At 38.7% G+C, this 24317-nt stretch overlaps 1 protein-coding gene across 1 annotated transcript in view; it reads left to right on the top strand.

Moving 5' to 3' along the window:
- Window positions 1-3039: 3039 nt before the first annotated feature.
- gabrr2a (gamma-aminobutyric acid type A receptor subunit rho2a) overlaps window positions 3040-24317 on the top strand; it is an 82383-nt gene continuing 61105 nt past the window's right edge. Inside the window, 3 exon segments of the mRNA XM_053335360.1 lie at window positions 3040-3091; window positions 3094-3211; window positions 6890-6996. Coding sequence (XP_053191335.1) covers window positions 3040-3091; window positions 3094-3211; window positions 6890-6996 — 277 coding nt within the window.

The raw sequence follows: 24317 nt of genomic DNA, 5'->3' as shown, positions 1-24317 counted from the left end.
CTCGGCTAGCCCCTGAGCTAAGTAAGAAAAGCTATAATGCCTACATACCTTCAAAGTCTTCCCTTTATCCACAACGATCATCTTATGACTCAGGACTTTCTGTACAGCTCGCCAAGTATCCATTCTTGTGAAATATGAAATCCGTTTCCATAAAACCGAAATATTTTCCTCAATATGTCCATGTATTTAGTCCAACACGTAACGTAATAACACAAATAACAAACCATATGCGGTCCGTTTACGTCATTTCCTGACCTGCACGTCCATCTCAGAGTACACGTGACTAGATGTTTACGACCGTGAGCTCCTCCTGCTTCTGACGACACCACACACAAGCCAATCGGTGTTTAGGATTAGGCAGTACATGTCTCCAAAGCCAATGAGGACATGTGACCGACAACAATGACGACATGGCTTTGATTGACAGCTGTTCCAGCCTATGGAAATATTCGGTGAAATGAAGTTGATAACCTTTTAGCCAATAGTCTGAGGTTTCCAACGGTGTATGACACTAAGCTATCAGGTTTGGCTGTCCATAAACAAACTCCAAGCGTAACCGGCGTGCGCCCTGTGCGTAAAAGAGTTGAACCATATATCATTACGCACACGGCATTTTGGTACACGGTTGGTTCTTCTTCGACTTAACATATGACTTATAGCAAAATAAACAGATAGATAGATAGATAGATATGGCCAAACAAAAAATATATGGTTATATGTAATAATAATAATAATAATAATATTAATAATAATAATAATATGGCGTCAGCTTTCATTAGAGACCAAGATTTTGATTGTAGGCAAAGGGGATGTGACGTTATAGGTGTTTGATTGTGGTTATACAGCTTTGGTAACCAAGTGTCCATTTGGAGTCTCCAAAAAGGACCTGAGGAAAACGCATGGACATACCTGTTGAAAAATAATTCTGAAAAATTCATCTTTTGGTCTTTTGACTCCAAATTTGGACTGCATGAAGCCAAGACATGTGGCTGTGGCCTCATTGTGTCTATATCCTGCTGAGAGGTCCCTGAATGTCTGTACACATGTCATTGTAAAGGCAAACCTATGGGCGAGTAAACAACCCCATCATTGTAACCTCTGCCACTCTTTGTCAGTAATTCACAGAATCACACAGACACTTTTACAAGAATCCTGAGAGTGTTTCCTTTCCAATGATACCAGACACATCTCTGAGTCTCAAACTATGTGGGATCTGTGCTGCTCACAACTTGGGCATGTCGTTTAGGCTAACAGCATAAAAAACAGGGGCGTGTGTTAAGTGGTTACCTTTTCTTTCCAAAGGTGCTTTATTAATCAAATGTCCTCTCTAAGTAAGGACACTACTTGCTGTTCTGGTTCACTGTGCATCCTCCCTCCAGGCTGGTAATGGCAGATATTGCTACAGCCTCAGAGGAAGATAAGAAAGGAGTCAAATCAAATAAAACCAGTCTGGAAGAGGATGCACAGTGAAAGCAGCAGGGTGAGTAGAAACCTTTCTTATCTGCTAGTACTATACCTGCAGGGTGCCACATCAATAATCCATGCCTGGAAATAGTTGTTGAAAAGGGGGTTGTGTTCTTTGGGGGGGGGGGGGTTTCGGGTCCTTTTTTTGTCAAGTGACCGCAATGATATGGAATCACCCGCTGCTACAAGAACCCTCTGAGGAGATTCACAAAGTTAGGAGTCATGACAAAGGCCTGGAGAACAGCCGAGGTAGTGATCACATTCTGAGACAAGGACCTGCTACCTGGAGACGAAGATAACAAGATCTACCTGTTCACACAGCGATAGAGGAGGGCTGTAACAGGAGATGGCTGAAAAAGTGGAAAACTCCTTCCAGTAATGCATAAGTACACTTAAAAAAGTGTAAAGTGAATTCAGACATTTTCTTCTAAACACATTAAATAGGTCATAAATGTATTTCTAAAAAAGGTGTAAAAAGCATTTCAACCATTTAGATTGGAATTGTGGAGCAAGTCTTCACAAACTGTTTCAAGATTTCTGTGTTCAGGATTTAGTGGGCGGGTCTGAAAATCACCTGCTGTAGAGGTATAAATACATTCAGCGCACACTACTACTACTGCTACAGTCTACAGTTAGCCAGTGAGCCGAGTTAGCCGCCGAATTAGCTGCTGAGCTAGCAGCAGAAAGCTCTCAGACCTAGCATCCATGTTTCTGGTACAGGTGGTGACTTTGATTGACAGGTGACACTTGGTAGGGGGCGGGGTTTCAGCGAACTCGGCGGGCACTCCCACAGCAGTTGGGAGCAGAGAAAGAGGCTGATTTTTACGTAACTTTGAAGCCTAATTTCATATATTTGGTGATTTTTTTTAATCATTCAAATTTGGCAGGGTGGTTAACAACACACTTTTCTGTGGTATGTCAAACTCAGAACACATATTTAGTCTTACTTTACACAGACTTTAAGAATGTTTGGGAACACATTTGAATAAGTGGATGATCTACAGAATTTACAAACACAAACTGTCATTTTACATCATCATTATTATGTTGGAAACACAGTGATAGTGGTACGGGGGGTGGGGTCGAGGTGGTGATGTGTATATGTGTGTGTGTGTTTGTGTTTGTGTGTGTGTGTGTGTGTGTGTGGTGGTGGTGGTGGGGGGGTTATGCCCAGTGCTCAGGAATCCTGGATCCGGCCCTGCACTAAGTGACAACAGGGGTTACAGTTGAATGAAACGTGATTCCTGAGATGAGATTTTTTTATTGACAGGGAGAAATAATCTGCCTCTCTTGTTGTGTCATGCTGGGCTGCAAATAATCCCTGTGTGGGATTTTTTTCCCTCCTTTAGTGCATGTAGGCTACAGATGTTCATCCTCTCTCTCTCTCTCTCCCTCTCTCTCTCTCTCTCTCGTGGGGGGATAAGTGCAGACAGTGTATAGGATCACACACACACACACACGTTCCTCTCCTGCAGCCTCTCTCTCTCTCTGCAGAAAGTCTGATGCCATGACTGAGGACGCATCCACATCCATCCTCTGCTGAGAACCATGCGCTACCGGTTGATCCCTGCTGGAATGAACCGATTGAAGGAGGCTTTTAAGGGACTCACCTGTGGATTTGCGCCGTCAAGATGCCTTATTTGACCAAAGCTTTGATTCTACTTCTATGTCTGCTCGTTAACGGGGAATGCCGTAGACACCGGGTACGGAGATGGACCGGTACAGTGGAGACCCAAAAGCATGGCACGTAAGTATAAACCATCCAGAGGAGATGAAAAAAACACGCGTGAATGCGGAGAGAAGCGCAGATCTCTAATAGATAACTAATATTTTCATTCATTAACCATCATGAATACATTGCACAGGTTTTACACACTCTAGTATGTAATGTTAGGTAGTGTGGACATTCTTTAACTATGAAGCCCTGGCTGTAAGATGAGTGAACTCAGAGCAGCTCATGGGTCAGGTGAACAATTATAAACATTTTGCTTCATTAAAAAAAGAAACAGAAAAAAGAAAAGAATAGATGAAGACATTTAGTCAATAGACAGCTATTTGCACAGCGGTGTGCAAATAGTTGTAATAATAATAATAATTAAAGCTGCAAGCAGCGGTGAACGGGCCCTAATAATAATAATAATAATATAATAATAATAGTAATGATGTAGTCAGTTTGGTGATATAGCTGCTTTATCAGAATGCTGTAATGCCATGTGATTAGTGATTACTTTATTATTTCATTCATTTTTCTCAGTGTTAATGTAATGTAATGTAATATCTACTTGTTTTTAATGAAAAGCAACAGTTGAAGTGTGTACTTTCTCCACTGTGCACTGCATAAATGAGGTGTGGTCAGAGGGGTGAGGAGGGTCTCTTTGGCCTCAGTGCAGTATAATACCTTGTTGACACTGGAGAACAAGATTATAACTAAGTGTAGAGATTAATCTGACACAGGACAAGTGGAAATCCTAAAAAAATGCTGAAGTTGTACCAGCTAATATTTCACAGGCTGGAAGTGAAGTGTTAAATGAGGGGCTCTGTGTCGTGCTCAAGGACACTTTGCTGAGATGTTTTGGAAATGTAATGTTCATTCACATTTACCACACAAAAATCTGATGTGGTTGTGTGAATTAGTACTGAATCTGTCAGGAGGAAAGGATGACGTAAGATGACATTGATACAGTCCCCCAAACTCTGGTATAGGGAGGAGGTGTGACTTTGCTCTTTCCACCAATCAGTGTCACTTTCTTATAACCATGACATCTGTGACCTATGAACACGATCTTTGCCTCCAACTCTAAGCAGGTTGTAAAGTATAGCTTATATGAATCATGTTTCTTGTATCATATAACTGATCAGAAAAGCCTCATATCAGATATTTGTGAAGGTAATTGAAATGACCAACAACCTGTTCTGTTATTAACTTGGAGCTTAGAACTGTTCTTATCGGTCATTTCAGCTTCTGGTCAAGTGACAAAGACCTCTAGTGGTCAAATGAGAGAGAGAGCCACAACATTTGCAGAGAGGGATGGGCAAAAAAAAGTCTTCTTTCTTTCTTTCTTTCTTTCTTTCTTTCTTTCAACCCTTACATACTGTTATATTATAAGTAGTCCTTTATAATTAGTGCTTATAGCACAATGTTGAACCACCAATGTATTTTGTGTTCATGTTTTCTTTATATTTGACACTTTTCATTATAGTTAAAATACATTAACAATCACACTATATCATGATCTTATCCTAAATGAGAGCCATAATTATTTCTGTTAATTTATTTAAAGTGAAGGATGTAACAGTATTTGATTTTTAGGCTTCACGATAACCTTAAACATCCAAATATTTCCATTTTCGGACATTTTAAATCACTATAGGAAAAGTAATTTCAGGCTTAACAAATGTCATTCTTGTGGTTGTTGCTTTCAAATATCATATTCAAATTTGATCAGAACAGTATGTAAGGGTTAAACTCTATTGTTCCCTCCTCTCAGTGGTCAGGTAGTGCCAGCTCCGAGCTGTTAGAGTGCACAGAGAAGGAAAAAAAAAGATTTTTGCTGCTTGTGAGAGATCAGACTGTTTGATCTTTTATTATATGACTACAGCAGCATTGACTCTTACCAGTAATGTCATTGTAATGTGGTGTTTAGCAGAAATTGACAGTGTTTAGTGAGTGAGTTCCTCCCTATACCTGCAGCTGTCACACAGCAGCAGAGACAACATTAGTGTGTCCAAACTGACAGAAGCCCTGTGTACATTTCACGCACGTGGCACAGCAGCAGCAGTAAGTTCATTAATGATTAAAATGTCCTGATACGGTGACAGGATTGGTCAATATCTAAGAGTGACTGACCTTATCTGCTTTTACACATCAGACTTAGATATTACACACAGATCCCATTTCTTTATTTATTATAAAAGGAGCAGCTGTTACAGGATGAATCAGCTGTCCACTCTCATTTCCTCTGTCCAAGGAGATGATTACAGGGAGTTTTCAGTTTTAATCTTAATATTTGTAGTAGTAGTAGAACTATGTTCATGTACTAAAGACTAAACTATAATGATTAAAGTAGAGCAACCAATGTCAATCATTTGGACCCAAGGCATTTTGACAGCCTAAACATGCCCAAAAAGTCATGTGAAAATTAAGAAAATTAAGAACATTGAGCCTCTCGCTCCAGATTGACGTACACAACTCCAAATTGACGTAGATGAACGAAATTTGGTATGTATATATGTATATCATGTAAAGAAAAAAAAGTCTCTTGGACCCATACCTGAACTCCAACAGGAAGTCAGCAAATTTGATTTGAATTTGCCATTTTGGCACCATTTTCGGCATTCCCACCCTGAACATGTCTATGTGTTAATACACTGCTCCACAGCCCGACATGTTCAGAGCAAGAGCCTGTTCACCGCCACGTGCAGCTTTAATTGAGCATTGTGACATGTATTTGTGTTCTGGGACCTGTGTGGTGTTCCATGCACATGCTGTCACTTTGGTTTCCTGAACAATGCAGTATCTTATTCTCTCTGTACATTAAGATGCACAGTGCAGCAGGTTTGATTGTGTTTCATGTCCAAGCAGAGCCTGACCTCTGTCAGAGCACAATGACAGCTTAAGATCAGTGATGAAACCGTTATCTCTTTTTAGAATAATTGCCATGCAAAGCAGAAACTGCAGATCATAATGTATGTCAGATGAAAGGAGAAGGAAGAAGATATGGAAATCAAAAACCCATACAAGCAGCACATGCAACAGTGACTCACTCCAACTTGCTCTGACTGGGGGAATCTAACTCAGGGTTTCTCACTACTGCTAATGTTTCAAAGGCTAAGGCATTCAAACTCATGCTAGTCTAAATGGACACAGGTGCAGGAGGGCAGTATATTTATCTCCACTTCTTTTTCTGCTTGCTGGTTGAGAAACAAATATCTGTCTGGTGTAGTTTTGAATCCATCTGTCAACAGAGGTGATTTAACGCAGCACGTGTCCAACCTCCATCAACATCCTCACACCACTCCATACCACTGACAATTACCACAGCGTGACTCTCTATTCAACCATGCACATAAATAGAATTTCAGGAGTGGCACGTCTGCAGAAAGATTTATGCTAGGTGTCAGATTTTCTAAAATAAATGTGCATGTCATTTTCGATTAGTTGCTGCGTGACATTTTAAGCGCGATCGTCTGATGTTTGGAATGCTGATATGAGAAACCAGACTTTCATCTTTTGTGCTTTAGAAAATTGAAAGTAAGAAGAAAAAAAAAGAAACAGGTTGTACGTAAATGATCTGTTCATGCACTTCTTGTTCTCAGCTGGCAGCAGATTTAATCAGAGTTTTCCAGGCTTTGCTTTTTATCTCTTCAAAGGCCGGTCTTTCTCGACTGTGCTCTGACAGTAAATGTCTTCTTCTTATTATTTTAGCTCTTTAGCAAAGAAGCCTCCAGATGTGACCAAGTCTCGCAAATTGAAGACAGAACATCTGCTCCAAGTAGATGATCATGACTTCACTATGAGGCCGGCGTTTGGAGGTAGGTGTGCTGTGCTTTCTCATCATTTCTGTGGGTGTGTGTTGCTTCATGACTATAAACACTGTAAGTAACAGGCTGGGTGAATCATCATAAATATTACCCTGCTCATCACTACATGGTGAAATTCAAAAGAGACATAAACACAAACTGTTCTTTTTGTGAGAACCATCCACAAACTGTGTTGCACCTTTTTTGGTTCATGCACCAAAAAGTTGTGGCAAGACTTCAGTCCATTTACAACAGACTGTGTGATTTAGCTTTAAAGTGGGAGAATGTAGTATTTAGTTTTTTCAGAAGACATAGAAGCGAAGATTAGGACTTTGTGATAAATGTGTTGATTCTGCTTGCAACGTTCTACATTCATAAATGTAAATTCAGCATTTTTTCTCCAAGAGAGTGATCAATATATAAATCTGATCTCTAAATCCAATAACAAGAAGGCTATAAAACCCTCAATGTGTGTACATCATTTAATATCTTTGTTAATGTAACCCTGGCTATTCCTCTCTCTATATCCTATACTGTGTTCTTTTACAATAAAGTTTTCTTTAAAAGAAAAAAAAAGAGCATTCAGGTTAAGGTTAAATAAATAAAAAATAAATAAAATGACTGTCTTCCTGAAGTAAAATTAAAATAGATACTGTAAACTTTTCTTTGCTAATGAGTGATATTGTTAACTGTTTTTGAGATTCTATCAGTCATGAGCTCATGTAGGTTAAAAAGCAGAATTACAGCAATTTAGTTCATGTTTAAAAACCAACATGTGTATAAATTCTGAGAAATCAAACATATAAGACATAAATAAGCCCCAATGACTATTCTTAGTACATTCATTTCACAAATTCAGTACATCAGTGATACAAACTCAAATATTTAACTTAACAAATGAAAATGCAAGTGTTTCATTCTTGCAGAGCAGTGAACATTTTCATCACATGTACCCAACCAAACTGAAGAGCTAGACAAATACATCAATTCAATTCAATTCAATTCAAACAACTTTATTAGTCCCCAAGGGGCAATTTAGTTTATCATACAGTAAATGAATAAATAGATAAATATTCCTTTCATATATCAGACAGTATAGTATATTACAATTAAATTAGGGCTTATATCGGCCAACAGGAGACGTCATTATAAAACAACAAAGATATATTTGAAGTCATTTCAAAGCAGTGTCTCCATTATAGAGTTTTTAATAGACTCCATAATCTTTATTAATATAGATTTGTCTGAGAAGCTTAAACTTAAAGTGGCACTGCAGGGATTAAATGTCGCAATAATATATTCATTTTTGTGAAAGGTTTGGGGACTTCCAGGTGACAGATTGATCTTTTTTTTAACCCTCCTGTTGTGTTCGAGTCAAGGAAGGAAGGGATGAAGAAGGAAGGAAAGGAGGGTGAGAGGAAGGAGGGAAGGAAGGGAGTAAAGGAAAGAAGGCAGGAAGGAAGGAGGGAGAGAGAGAGGAAGGAACGACAGAAGGAAGAAAGGGGGATGGAGGAAGGAAAGAAGGAAGGAAGGGAGGAAAGGAAATAAGGAAGGGAGGAAGGAAGGATGGAGGAAAGAAGTAAGTAAGGAAGGAAGGTAGGAGGGAGGGAGGAAGGAAGGACGGAGGAAAGAAGTAAGGAAGGAAAGAAGGTCGGAGGAAAGAAGGAAAGAAGAGAGGGGGATGGAGGAAGGAAAGAAGGAAGGGAGGAAAGAGAGAAGAAGGAAAGAAAGAGAGAGGAAGGACAGAAGGAAGGAAGGAAGGAAAGATGGAACAGTCAAAACAGACGGGTCAGTTTGACCCGGGAGGACGACAGAAAGGTTAAGAGAAAAATGCTAAAATTCCCTTTTCCAAGCATCTCAAATATGAATATTTTCTGGTTTCTTTCGTGCTTTGTGACCGTAAACTGAATATTTTTGGGTTATGGACTGTGATCAATTTTCATTTCCTATTTCCTGGCATGACTCACACATGACTCTAAAATGAAAATAATGGTTACTTACATTCCTAGAAGTAAATATTGTTAAATGATGCAGCAGAGGCAGAGATATTCTGACTTTGAGTCTTTTATATATGAGCCACACTCCAAAAAACTGCTGAGTCCTACATTTCCCTCAGTGAAAATCAATAGCACATTTCATTCATTCCTCCCTGCCAAACTCCATTCGCCAAGCTCCTTTAGAGACACAGAAGACATCAAGCTGCTATTTTCACACACTCACTGGTTCTCCCCATGACAACTATGGAGTGTGACTTTAACCCATCATGCTCCATGTGTCACCTGGAACTGTCCCTTGTCCTCCCTCAAGCTTGAAAAACCCAACTGCATGTCAGCACTTCCTCATGTCTATAATTGATTGGTCCTTGGTGTCCAGAACCTCTGATATGAAGTGCTCTTTGATGTTATACCAGTTTCCTTTCCTGGAATGATCTCAAACCATGAAGCATCACACACACACATACACACACACACACACACACACACACACACACACACACACACACACATGCCATATGAATCCTGCTCTGTCACCTGGATGTGACCGCAGTAAACAGATATTTTTATTTTTATTTTTGTTCTGCTGGATCAGAAGAAAAAAAAGTAGATCCAACAGTTTTTTCAGGTCGACGACGTCATTAATCTTCCATTCTTGTTTTTTTTAAAACGATGAATATCGTGGCGCTGAAGATTTTCGAGCATTTAGAAGTGGTGTGATCTAAAGACTGCAGTTCATACACGCTGCATAACTTAATGTCTTTTTTAAGGCGTGGGTTCAATCTAAAGGTAGTGCTGTTTTGTCATTGGAGTACTTCACATGGTAGCTCAAGGCTGCTTCTTTCTTCATTCTCTTGTGTCTCTGTTTAGCAGTCAAATGAAACTTGTCGGTTCTGCTGAAAACTCAAAATGAGCTTTCATAATGACATTGGGATGTTGAACCAAGATACAGTCACATTCCTGCTCTGGAATAGGGAAGGACTTCTGAACTAGTACCTCTTACCTTGTTATCTCTTTCATACTGTTCATATTCTACACCCTCGCAGTATGTTCTGTTTTTGTTTTTGAACCTCAGATGTGTTTAGAAAGCATCAATAGTTGATCTGACTGACCAATAAATGTGATTAAACCTTTATTCATGTTTCAGAGAGCAGAGAGAGTGTATTTTTAGCTCCTATCACAATATCATGACATGAAAATATAACCTAGCAATAATGATGTAAATGTATTTAATGTAAAGGTAAAATGAGCAGAACTTTATGGAAGTGTGGGGTTTATTGTAGAACCATTAGAGCCATCAGTCTTCACTGCTACATCATAAAAACTACTATCTTATTAAAACTATTCATTTAACATAAACACATGGCAATAGATATGGAGATCATTTAACCCAGAACAGCCTCAATTGACAAACATGTATAGCATCTATACAAAAGTATACCATTTTAAAATATTTTTATTTTTGTGCATATTGGCCCACTTTAGGAAAAGTCATCAAATTTCAGAATAAAAGACACTTGTGGTGTTTTTACAGTCAAATGTCAAAATGGGTCAAATTGGATCTGAGCAGTATGTAAGGGTTAAATGAACTTCTGCCCTGTTCAAATGATTGCTACTTCAGAGAAAGGCAGGTCATGTAGCAGGAGGTCACACTGGAAACGGCACTAAAATAGCTCAGAGTCCCAGCAGAGGATACACAGCTCTGGTGGCATTAGTATAAAGAGTCTCATACTCCACTCTGTTCCCCTACAAAGGGCTGGCCCCTCCAGATGTGTTTAAACCCTTACTTTTTTTGTCTTCTATTGAATAATACTGTAACATGGCTTTTCCACCAAAACAGATCAGTAAGCTACTGGCTTAGCTGCATCAGAATGAAAAAAGCTGAAAATTGAACCCACCCCTTTCTCCCAAAAAGGCAAGCCAATAACAGACTCTAAGCCCAAACAGCAGCCTGTTGTTTTCCAAATAGGAGACTTAGATGTTGATAAGTATAGATATCAAGAGGCATAGAAAGAAAATACTGTGTTTTATTACAATTTGGGCTTAATATATGTGTTTCATAGAACTGCTCAGGATTACATTCTACTCACTGAAGTTCTTATTGAGAGTTCTTATTGATCACTGAAAGGTGTAAGAAGAGCAAGCAAGCAAGAGTGTGCACAAAGTCCAAAGTCAGTCTATAAACTGTTGTATGTTCACAGTATGGGTGTATGGGTAATAATTTGACCGTTTGCAATTCAGCACTTCCTAATATGAGGACAAGAAAGCTACCAAAAATGGGAAACTCTCATTTCCCACTAATACTGATCACTCTTAAGGTTTTAGTCCATGCAACTAACCGCCTGTATGATGTCACAAGTCATTATACTGTGTAAAATATACTGCTAAAGGTTTTATGTTACATCACCCTTGTATTTTTCAATGGTTGCATACTTAAAAAGTGAAAGGGTTTATCCCCCTCCAGAGCATTAATGTTCTCAGAATGTCACGGCTATGCGGCTAATAGATTCTGAGATATAGTTTGCTGCTAAATGGAAAAATGTGAAGTAAAGAAGCTGGATAAAGAACACACATCCTTCTCCAGTTTAGTGCTTGTGTGTGTGTGTGTGTGTGTGTGTGTGTGTGTGTGTGTGTAGTGCGTGAGAAAAAAAGCAGCTTAAAATGGAACTATTCTCCTAAGAGTTGAATAGTTGAACCTGTTAAGGTGAGAAAAGATCAGATAGTCATCCAGAAGCAGGACTATCTACTTTGGGTCATGGAAGTTAGCCAGAAATTTTCTAAAAATGTTTTATATTTTGTTTAATGAATTGAAGAGTTTGTTTTTTTGAGCCACTGATGGCTGAAAGGACTGAGATCACCAACATGATTAAGAGATTTCTTCAGGGGAACGTATACTGTAACTATACAGATCATACCATTATATATGACTATATGGACAGATCTATCTACTGTATGTAATAACTATATGAACACAGTTGTACACGTGAACACATTTAAAACGATCAGTATCAAAGTCAGAGGTTGATGTCTGTCACTAGACAGAGGGTGGGGGGATTGGGGGGGGGGTGAGTGTGGCTAACGTGTGGGGTGTATTATTGCTCTTAATCCTCTGTAAAATAACACATTAAGCTTGTTGCTAATCCATGCAGAAGGGAGAGAGAGAGAGACAGAGAGAGAAAGGGAGAGGAAGCCCGTGGGCTAGATCATTTGATGTATGGGCTGGAGCGAGGGAAGTTATGATCTGTGTGTGCTTTTCAGAAAATGTGATGGCTTAGCAGTGTTGTGGATTTACCAGAGGTCATAAAGTCAGAGGTGGGCTTGTTTCATGCAGCCTATTACTTTAATAATACATTTCTCCATGCTGCCTTTAAAGGCACACTGTTGGATTGTCTTAGACAAATCTAAAAGCTTAGAATGTATAGAAACTATAAACACATGTAGCCTTTTGATGATGACGCTTTATTTTGTTGCACAAACAAACCAACAGTGAATCTACACAAGGCTGAGCAATAAATGATTATTATATCGATATTGTGATATTTTATAGATATGGTGATATGGTGATATGGTGATATGGTAATATGGTAATATGTAATAAGAGTCTTGTCCTGCTTTTAAAGGCTGCATTGCAGTAAAAACAATGTTCTGAGCTTAACACACTGTTCTATTATCTGCCTTTATCCACTTAGTCATTATATCCACATTACTGATGATTACAGTATTTATCACAAATCTCATTGTGTAAACAGTCATCCCTACAGTGTTGTCAAATTATCGATATTCAGGTATTTGATCAAAATATAGTAATATTTAGCTCTATAGATCTTTACAGCCTCTTTAACATATTTTATATTTTCATCAACCTGTTTTTAGCCAATGAAGCTCATATAAAGCCAGCTCTGCTCATGTTGCTATAGGTGTATACTTGGTGTGTATACCATACAGACTTAAATATTGATGCTACGTTCATACCAGCTGCTGTTCCACTAGCTTCTGTAACACAATCTACTGATCACTTCTTTCATTGCTCTTTTTGAGAAAGTGAAACATTCTCCACATTAGTAGAGAAGATATGATCTATACAGTACTTTCTATTAGAATTAGAAACATTTGTGACTTCATTTGTTACAACAGAAAAAACTACAGCTATACCCAGCAGCACATGTATATCATTTGAACTATTGTGTTCTTTGTTATTCTATGATATCTCAACCCAATATGTCAGCAGTTTGTGAAACAGTCATGAAATTGCATCTATGTGTGTACATGGACTGGATTACCTAATTACCACTCTGTGCGTTATCAGCTGCCAGTTGGCCGCAACCCAAATCCAAATGCTGCTATATTTGTTTTTAAAAAAGGTGTTTTACAGCTTGTGATTGTAAAATGTAAGATGTTTTCAATAATATGTGGCTGTGGATATTCAATATGAAATCATCTTCGTGAAAACAGAATCTCTCTCCCTAATATTGAGGTACCACATCCAATAAAGATCTCCCAACTTTACATTTCAGATACCTCATTTAATCCCTGGACTTGTCAGGTTCATATATTTGATCAAACTGGACCTTAGACATTCAACCTCCACTGTTACACTATTGAATTATTTATGCACATCATATTTCACCGTCATATATTTCATTTCTTTTCCATAACACAGTCCAATTGTCCTTTGTACAGTCAAAATTACATTTAGTGAATCATTTTGGTCCCTATTTCCACTAAAAACAAAAAAAGCAACATTTTATTTATTGCTGTTACGATCCCGAAAATATCTAGAGAAGCAGGGTAACAATTGGGAATACCAAGGAAAAACATGAGGATAACTGAAGTAACGATGCAAGGGACAATCTGAAACTCAAACACAATAAACAACAAAAAAAACACTTCACCAAAAGAAGCCGATCTGTTAAAGTGGAATTAATGACTGACAAGAATTCACTGAACCAGCTAATTAAATGAGTAAATAGCAGATATAATGGTACATAAAACAAATTCTGACATAATGCAAAGCAGTCTGTTTTTTGTCTCCATGGTAACAGTCAATGAGATGTACAAACAGCTTTTGTGTTATTAACCAGGTTGAAGTAGGAAATATCACTTTTACATGTTTCCACTTGTTGAACAGGTAGTTTGATAAAGTGCTGATTGTCTTTTTACTCATGACAGAATTGATGCACTTACAGTAACAAGCGTGGTCATTGTAAGCTTGAGTAAAATGTTATCTGTAGTGGAAAAAAATCTTCATGCTGATAGACATGCACTTTTCTTCCAATACAATAAGACAAGCTAACAAGTCTAGCGGAAAGTAATGTGCAGCACTATGATCTACTGCTGTGTCAGTGTGTTACATAACTCCTCAGTAGTAAGCCTTTAAGGCAGCATCTCCTTCCAGGCAACATAAGAACCCTTATAAAACAGCAGCATAGTGTGGAGAAGCATCTTTAGGACAAACTCTGCCAACAAATGTCCCTTTTCTTGCTGCTGTCCCTTAATAACCTGCAATTCTTAAACTTTAACTTCCTGTGACCCTGCGTCCTCATGTGGGGACATCACATTTAGGCTTTGATGGAACTGATACTTCATTCGTACACGCCTTATTGTGCCACCTAGTGGTCACAAAAGCACATTACAGTGTAAAAATCAGTGTAAAAACCAGATGGCAGGCATCTTAGGTAAGTCAATTAACAGTCGATCCCCAGATAAAAGTAGCGCAGGTACAAAACCTGAAATTTTATGGTTGAAACTTATTTTTATTTGGTTTATTTATGCTTAATAATGTTTGTAGTTTGATATCTGCAATAATTTAACTCATTTTAGCAAAGCAAATAGCTACGGCAGAGCTAATCAGGAAGTACTCGTTTGAGGACGTTGGGACTTTATTATCATATAAGGAAATAAACTGTTTTATACACTTGTGAATTAAATGTGTTATACAGTAAAATAACTTATTTTCCCAATATGAGGACATTATTCATTTGAAAAAACTACTTCCTGTTCAAAGACAATGCTTAGTTTCTGTACTTATCAGATCCTCCTAACCTCAAATATCTAGGAGTTGGAGCTCGGGTCTCAGAAGGTTAAAAATAATTAAACTGTCTGTCTGGTTTTATTTCTGCTCTCCGTAGCAACTTTTTATGCTTATACATCAAATTTAATATTTCCAGCTCACTATACAGCCAAAAAAATCTATAAATATAGTTTTAAAAATTCGTACATGATCTAAAGCAAAGCGACAGTAGAGATTATCTTTATCATAACCGACAACGAACTTGACAGTAAGGATTATCGTCTTAAAGAGAAGGTAAAAACTTTCACAGAAGAGTGCTTTCTTTATTACTTGCTCTTTATTCATCCATTCTCTGGGGTCTTGTCCAGCAAAACTGTAACCCTCACCCACACACCTACGCCAACACTTTCTAATCTTTTGATGAAAAGGTTAAAGAGTGATGGATAAATCACTGCCATGCACATAAAGGCAGAATATTTTTTTATTCCATTTAGAGCATGGGTGTCAAACTCATTTTCATTCAAGGGCCACATACAACCTAATTTGATCTCATGTGGGCCGGATCACTAAAAGGAAGGAAGGACAGAAGGAAAAGAAGGAGGAGAAGGAAAATAAGACAGGGAGGAGGAAAGGTAGGAAGGACACACGGAAGGAAGGAAAAGAGAAAGAAGGAAACTGGGCCGGATTGGACCTCTCGGTGGGCCACTTCTGGCCCACGGGCCGCATATTTGACACCCCTGATTTAGAGGCTCTCTGAATATCATCCCCCCTTAAGTCTGAAAATAGAGTGACTTGATATCCACCAAATATCAGGCCTGTGACTGCTGCTGATAGAGTTTGATGTCAGAACTGTTGAGATTCAATTACAAGATAGTATCGTGCTCGCTACTTCAAAGGGGGAAAAAAAGAGGGAAAAAATGCATTGATTTAGGCTCAGTGCTGCTTTAATATTCCAGAGCTAATGAAATGCTACTACTGCTACTACATGTGTTCATAGGTAAGTGGTTTTCTGTGTTGAAATGAGAGGAGGCTCAGTTTATGTAATATTATGAACAGCAGGAACTTGTCACTTGCTTTATCCCTGAACACCAAAATGACACGCTATCATCTGCGAGGGAACACGAGTTCAGAGGAACGTCACAATGATAATCACCACAGTTTTCCTCTAATTTTTTTGTTGCTAAGGCATTAAGCAGTGCTCCCTGATGGATGGGTCAGTAGCACCCAGATACCATCTGGAGATGTCGGCTTAATTTGCAGCGACTGGAGTGTAGCTTTAGCCGCTAGCTTCACTCAGTGTCACTCAGTCGGCCCCTGCGGTGTTAGGCTAGCTGTGCCTAGCTGCACGGCAGGCCCCCGCTGCAGCAATGATGAGCAGATTAAGCTGGCAGCAGTTCCTCCTGTTTACAGCTTAGATTAGCACAGGCATCAATCTGTTACGCCATCGGACAGCTGTTACCCAGCAAATGACACTGTCCCAACTGAGGAAGAGACACACGAATATGAGGAAGTCCAGAACTAACTGTAAAACTGTAAAAGTACATCCATATTCCAGTGTGGATGTTCAAAGAGAGATTAATAATAATAATCATATGTTTATTTTATATAGCGCCTTTCACAAACCCAAGGACGCTTTACAGAGGGAAAAAAGAAAAGAAAATCAAACAAAACAGATCAAAACAAGACTATGCAGAGGTGTATGAAGAGAAATGTTCATTGAGAAGAAAAGTTTTTAACTGAGACTTGAATATGGAAAAGGAAGGACAGTCGCAGAGAGATTGAGGGACAGAATTCCAGAGATTAGCGGCCATGACACTGAAGGACCGTCCCTCCCAAGGTGGACAGTTTGGTGCATGGGACGGTGAGGAGGTTGAAGACGGAGGATCTGAGAGACCTGGAGGAAGAATAGGGTGACAAGAGTTCACCGAGGTGTAGAGGAGCCAGGTGATTGAGGGCTTTGAAGGTGAGAAAGTAGGATTTTGAAGTGTGAGTGAGGATTCTGGCTGATGAGTTCTGGATTGTGCTGAAGTTTTTGGGTGGATTTTGCCAGGAGACCAATGAAAAGGGAATTGATGAACGCGTGAACAAGGGTCTGAGCATGCGAAGTTACGGAGGGGAAAGAAGGATGTCTTGATGAGGGATTTAATGTGAGAATCAAAAATGAGAGTGGAGTTGAAAAGGATGCCACGGTTCTTGACTATTTCTGAGACAATATATCGTCCAATAAAAGTAGTTATCATGACTAACATGTGGAACTACTTCATACTGTGTAGTTTGTCTGTAGTGTTTAGTTTAGTTTATTAGTTTAGATTAGGTGGAGTGACACGCTTCACAGTGGAGTCATTTATTAATCCTCCTGTTGTCTTTGAGTCAAGGAAGGAAGTGAGGAAGAAGGAAGGACAGGAGGGAGGAAGAAGGAAGAAAAGGAAGGAAGGGAGGGAGGAAGGAGGATGGAAGGGAGGAAGAAGGAAGGAAAAGAGGGAGGAAGAAGGAAGGCAATGAGGGAGGAAAGGAAAGAAGGAAGGAAAGGAGGGAGGGAGGAAGGAAAAGAGGAAGGGAGGAAGGAAACAAGGACAGAGGAAAGAAGGAAGGTAATGGGGAGGAAAGAAAGAGAGAAGAAGGAAGGAAGGAAGGAGGGCGGGGAGGAGAGAGGAAAGAATGACAGAAGGAAGGAAGAAAGGGGGATGGAGGAAGGGAGGAAAGAAGGAACAGTCAAAACAGAGGGGGTCAATTTGACCTGGGAGGACGACAGGAAGGTTAAGTTTGCTGTCAGTGTCAGCAGTGCCATTTGTTTTGTTTTTTTTTTTTGGGGGGGGGGGCATTAAAAGTACACAAGTTGTTGTCTGAAGTAGCTGTCATCGTGCTGTTTCTTACCCACGATCCGAAGTAGATTTAATTAAGGTGACACTAACATACACCCAGCATCACAATAACATTTAATCTCTTTATTCACTGTGCAGTGTTCCCCTGTACATCTACATCTCTGCCAGTCCACTCAATGAAAGCCCTCACCATGCCAAAAAAACATTTTTTTAATGCCAAAAAAAAAGCTAAATATCCTTTCATTCAGAAATCAATAGCTGTGTGCATCACTGTTTAGAAATGTTTCAACCTCTATGTTGTTGCCTGGGAAACTCTAGGTAGCACAGCTCTAAAAAAGGAATAGCACAGTGTATAATGTGTGAAAGTGGTGGTGATGGTGAATATGAGCAGAGCAGAGGGTAAGGTTAGCAGTAAGATGTCTATCAATCAGTAAATGCTTCAGAGTATCTCAGTGTGTTGTACTGAACATACAGTGAACAGGCATTGCACTGGGAATACCACCTGTGTGTCTGGACCTGTTTATTTAGTCTGAAGTCTTTGGAAAGGCCTAGGAGACTCTTTCCCAAGTCTACATTTCTTAAGGTAGATGGAGACTAAAATATTATGACCTTGCCAAAATGGATTATGAGCATAACACAGATAAATACTGTTATTTCACTCAAAGCTGCACAACAAATAAAATGATATATGAACAAAGGACCAGATGACTATAATGTAAAAGGTGTCACTGATATTAAAAACGCTCTCAGGCAGCTGCTTTCAGATAATAAATAAAAAGGTATAATAAACCCTTTGATACACTACCAGCTCATCAGCAAGCATTCACTCACAGTTAGAGACTATAGCTGGTGAACATAGTGGAACATTTAGCAGTTAGTGATCCAGGAGAGAATACATTTATCTTACATTTATCTGATGGACATGAGCATGACTGAAAATGATTGCTGATGTTGTTCTGTTGTGATTATATAACAATAACAACATTAAAAGAATAGAGGGGATCAGGAAGGGGTCTTTAAAGAGCCAAACAGTCTGTTTTAGACAGAGGGGCTGCATAAAGGGCCAGTTCAAGTTAATAAAGATTTTTTTAAAACCGAAAATAAAGCAAAGATATTCCAGTAGAGCCTCAGAATAAAACATATAGAGGTGGAAATGTGCAGAATACATGTTCTTTAAACTATCTGTTAACTGATCAACAGCCAGATACACAGCTACAGTGTTGGTTATTTTCAGCAGTGCCAGAAACAGTGTTGTTTGGCCACTGTCACTGTCAGGATTATTGGCAGATTTGTTGTCAGTGCTGTTCTGGCATGCGGTGTATCATTGGAAAGGGTGGCAATTTTATCAAATATGGGAAATTGGTACAGTTATTGTAAGTTTTGGAAAGGGTGGCATGTGTGTTACTGGAATTTAACAGCATGATGTAAATGCATGATGTTGGGAAAGATGACAGTGGCTTTCATATTGGAGTGTTAGACCATTGTTTGTTATAGTTCATACAATGCAATGCTAGTCTCTAATGCTAGTGTAACTGATGTCAAACAGCAGTTGATCAGTCTGCTGGTGTGGTCAGGTGATCAGGATATATGATGACTCCTCTGGCAGTGTGTGGCTGGCTTCTGTGTGATGATCCGCAGCATCTTTACCTTATATCTTCAACCATTGGATTGCTTCATTTGATCACTAATCTGCTACCAAAATAAAAAACTTAGTGATATGTACTAGCAGCTGGATTCTGTCTGAGCTGCAGGCCACAACACTGAAACCTGCCATCACTCCTACAATGATTATCTTTTATTATACTAGACAACAACTAAATCTAGGTTATAAATTTGTTTATGGCTTGTTTATTACCAGTGTTTGTGAAGACAGCAAGAGAAACACATTTATTCTTCATTATGATCAGTTGAGAAATAAAAAAACATAAAATGCAGATTCTTCATCTCTCAGTCAAACTCTTGATTTATATATGTGGGCAAAATAATTATGGGCTGGTGCTTTCAGAATGTATTCAATCTTGCAGACATTGGTTTTATTGAATAGTAAGTATGAAACATCTTGTGGTTTGCTGCTGCCAAGAATAATAAACCTGCTGTTAGCATTCAACAGCCTTGAGCAAAAAACTTTTATATTGTTATACAGCGCTTAACTGATCTGATTTGTTTATGAGAAATTAGTTTGACTGACTGCACTGAAGCACAAAACAAATGACAACAGAGACAATTAGAGAGACATAAATACATGGGATTTATTTATAAGATCAACCAAACATCTGATGTAAGGCAACATATCATTTTTACTGATATTATAGTCAAAGCCTTAATCAATTCCTCTGAAAAGCTGCTTTCGGGCAAACATCTGGTAGTTTAATTTCCTCTCTGCCTCAGCTCTAAGCACTACGCTGTGCACTCACTGAGCATTTTATTAGGAACACCTGTGCAGTCTAATGCAATCCAATACAAACAGCTCTGCTATAAATTCTATTGTTATGAACCGTATACATTTCCAGTCTTTATGTTTATTATTGAGGTGGTTATTGAGTAATATTTGCCTCCTTCATGTATGTTAACCCAGCCAGCATGATCATGTGGGCCCTACATGGGTTAAATGTGGGCTACAGGGGTACTGAGTAGGCATGGGCTTGACCTGGGCAAATTTTGGTGGTTTCAGTAATGGTTTCGGTAACATGGGCCCTACATGTGAAGCTCATGTGGGCTGACTGTATGAGCCCCATAAGGGATGTAAGTCAGCTAAGGCATGGGCATTAACAGGGAAAATTGTATGGGCCCCATATAGTTTCAGAAACAGCCCCACATATGTAACTCACCCAGTTGGGCCCCACCTGAAACCCAGTCAGAACCCACTTGAAGCTCATATGGGCAAACACAGGTGGGGCCACCATGGAAACTGTGGACAAACCCATACTTGCAGCCCACATTTAACCCTTGTGGGGCCCACATGGACATGCTGGCTGGGTAAGATGGACTAAATATAAATCTACAACATGTTGTCAATAGTTCCTGCTGCCAGAATTTTAACGTAAAAGTGATAATTCAAGTGTCAGTCAGTTGAAGGTTGAATGTGAGACTTTTATACAGAACTGAACCAAATGCTTGACAAACAACTTCAGACAATGCTGATTATGCCTATTACCACTAGATGAATCTCTATATATTTCACAGTATACAGAGTTTTTAAATAAGTTTCCTGCGCTGGTTCACTGGTTCTATCAGTTTTACATTTAACAGTAATGAGTGTTGTAATGAGCAATGGTTAGACAGAGCAGACTGTCCTCAATGCATTTATGTTGAATTGCTGCTAAAACACTGGACCCAGACACAGAAAAAAACATGGATACTGATTCATCTGGAGAGTAATGAAGTTATTATTGATCAATAAGGACGCAGGACTCACACAAAGCACAGTCAACCTCTTTCATAGTGTTTTAAGACAAAATAATGATTCTATATGATTTACTCAATAGTAAATACCCACAAAGAAAAGCATTTGCATATATACATATTTATTACCCAAAAGTTATGTCATATTAGGGTCACACAACCCCTGGACATAGGAGAGTAGAGCCTTCAGCCATAAATGATCTACTGCCATGTCCTGCCCTTTCAAGACCCCAAACCTTTACCTTATCAGGGTATAGGTCAGAAACAACTTTATGTAATCAATGAGAGCATTCCTCAGGACACACACACCTACAGGGTCAAGCAGTGGTCATACATCCACACATCACAAAAATAAGAACTTCTATCTTATCAAGGCAAGGGAAGGAAGTAGCAGTAAACGTCTTAACAATAGCAAAGAGTACATTCCACCAGACACACAAAACAGTCACAAGCATACATTTAAATGATAAACTCAACACTTGTTGCTTCTTTATTTATGTCTCATTTAAAAAGCAAAAGAAGTTTGTGGTGATGATGTCGATAGTGTTTGTGTAGTTTCTCTCACTGCCAGTAGGGGGAGACAAGTGTTCTACACTGCAGCTTTAAAGAAAAATGAATCTTCCACATTTGATTCTTATTGTTTGTTAAAACCTGCTACAGTATTTGTCTCAATGTCACCTTTATATTTGGATCTATAACAGATTGAGCCCTGAAATAAACAGAATGCAGCATGTCAATTCTCAAACCCCAGGAAGGTGTTCTGGGATGCAGGTTCATCAATATGAGACACTACCGGATAGGACAGACACATTGATGTCAGAGCTCACACACACACACACACACACACACACACACACACACACACACACACACACACACACACACACACACACACACACACACACACACACTTTATATTGAGGTCTCTCCTTGAAACAGGATGAAAAGACATACAGACAAACTTTCCTCTTATGAATGGTTGCAGACTACATGCGTGGAGCTATGATAATCTAAGTATGTACTAGTATTGGGTGAAAGGCTGTAGCTGAATTAATTTAATCATGTTGGAATTTCATTTTCCATTTGTTTGCACATGATAATTAAGAGAAACTCAGTTATTTGTATAAGCATACCACAGTCACATTGACATGAATGAAATCTAATGTCAAATGCAGTTTTCACTTTACTCTAGATTATTTGGTGAAATCTGTCAAAGTGACAAATCATTAAACTGTCCATAAAAAAAGTTTTCTTTCTCATTTTAGCCCCTCACAAAGCACAGCCAATACAAAGGCTTGTTTGCTTTTTCTCTAAATAGAATTTATTTTAAAAAATCAATTTGATTTTGCAAATGGAAAACAAAATTTCAGTTTGATTAAATACATGATTGGCAGCCATAGAGTAGTTGTGTTGGATTTGCTGCCTGAGGTTTTTAGTGATGTTTGAATGAATTTATTATATTGGCTCTACAAATAGCCACATATACTGTATACTGTATAGGACATATGCAACAATAAACAAAACAACATAAACTCTAATCTAGTCCATGTTATTATATGGTCATACTTTTAAACATGTGCTGAGTGCTACACATGTATAAACATAAAGTGAAACGTTGTGTAAATGTTAGCTGTTTGACCGTTACCTAACTTTCAGCAAATCATTTTTAGAGAATTATAATACACATATCTGATATTGAATGATTCTGGATTACAGCATTAAATGACATTGGGGAATTATTTGTATTTAGTTTATATTTAGCCAGTGATTCTCAGTAGAGAGTGAATACATTGCACATTGAGTTTACGCCTGCGTTATGAAATGTGCTACAGTGTTTGAATAAATTTGACTTGACTTGACTATTGTCTGTGCATTTATTATTTAAGTAATTCAGAGGATAATAGCGTGTAAAAGAAGCACGTGATTCTAAAGGTGACTGGTCTTACTTATTCTTTCTGCTTTTCCACTTGAGGACTGCTGTGTTCTTGGTGATGATTAAGACTAAGATAATGTTATGTTTGTTATGGTTTGGTTTTATTATTGAGGCTGTAAGTCTCACTGAATCAAAGCAGAAACATTTAAAACTGAACATTCAGAGCAGACTGAAGCTGCTTTCTGCTCACAGGGATTATTTCTACATGTTTACTTCATTATTTAACATGTTCTGTATGTGTGTGTGTATATGAAAATGTAGAAAAGCACAATAGGTCCTCTTTCAGGAGGATTTTTCATGCAGACCTTATACTTGTAATGGAGGATTTTTACATCACTATAGGTTCTTTTACTGAAGTGAAGCATCTGAATACTTCTTCCAGCACTGGTGATGGAGACAGAGTTGTGCTGCTGGGATGAAGATAAGGAACAAACAGAGTGCTCAGGGGACAGAAGCAAGTGGTGTGGAAATGTTTGGCACATTGAGAGAAGACAGCAGTTGTTGTTAATGGATTATCCACAGTGTGTCAGTCATCCAGTGGTTTCTGCTGTTATCATCTTATTGTTTGTGTTCTCTTGTTTCTGTTTGCTGAGTATCAAACCTGTTGGAATCCAGAGTTTCAGGCTGAAAACTGGATGCACATTATTCCACAGTGCTTCATACCTACTGTGAGCGAGATGTGAGATCTAAAAGTTAATCTAGAACTAAAAATACTCAAAGTACTATACTGCCTCAGAGTAGGACTGCAGAGGATGAATAAAGCTTTTAGCAAGAAGGATTACTTCTTTTTTTTGAAAAGCGTGTGACATCGCTGTTTTATATGGAAGTGTATTACATTCACTTGAGGAAAAAAAGCTCAGTTTTTCTGAATTAACGAGACTAGTGCAGTGTTTTTACAATATTGTTGGTTTGATGTGTTTGATGCTCATTGCTACAATTACACAACAAAAGTTCACATTGTGTCTGCCGCTGGTTGTGTGTAGCTGGTTGTGCTTTGCATGCGTGGGATTCTGAAACATCCTTAAAATCAGGACCATTAGGCCAATCGCTCGTTTCAATTTGAGACCTTGCAGTCGGAATTGTTGTTTGTTTATTCAAAGTCTAAAGACAGTCCAAAGTAGCCTGGTCTATTCCAAGGGTCTGAAGTGTATTTCATATTTTAGCTGCCAAAG

Source organism: Scomber japonicus, chromosome 16 (assembly GCF_027409825.1).
Source record: "Scomber japonicus isolate fScoJap1 chromosome 16, fScoJap1.pri, whole genome shotgun sequence".
NCBI classification, from domain to species: domain Eukaryota; kingdom Metazoa; phylum Chordata; class Actinopteri; order Scombriformes; family Scombridae; genus Scomber; species Scomber japonicus.
The sequence above is the reverse complement of the archived record's forward strand: the minus strand, read 5'-3'. Positions and strand labels throughout refer to the sequence as shown.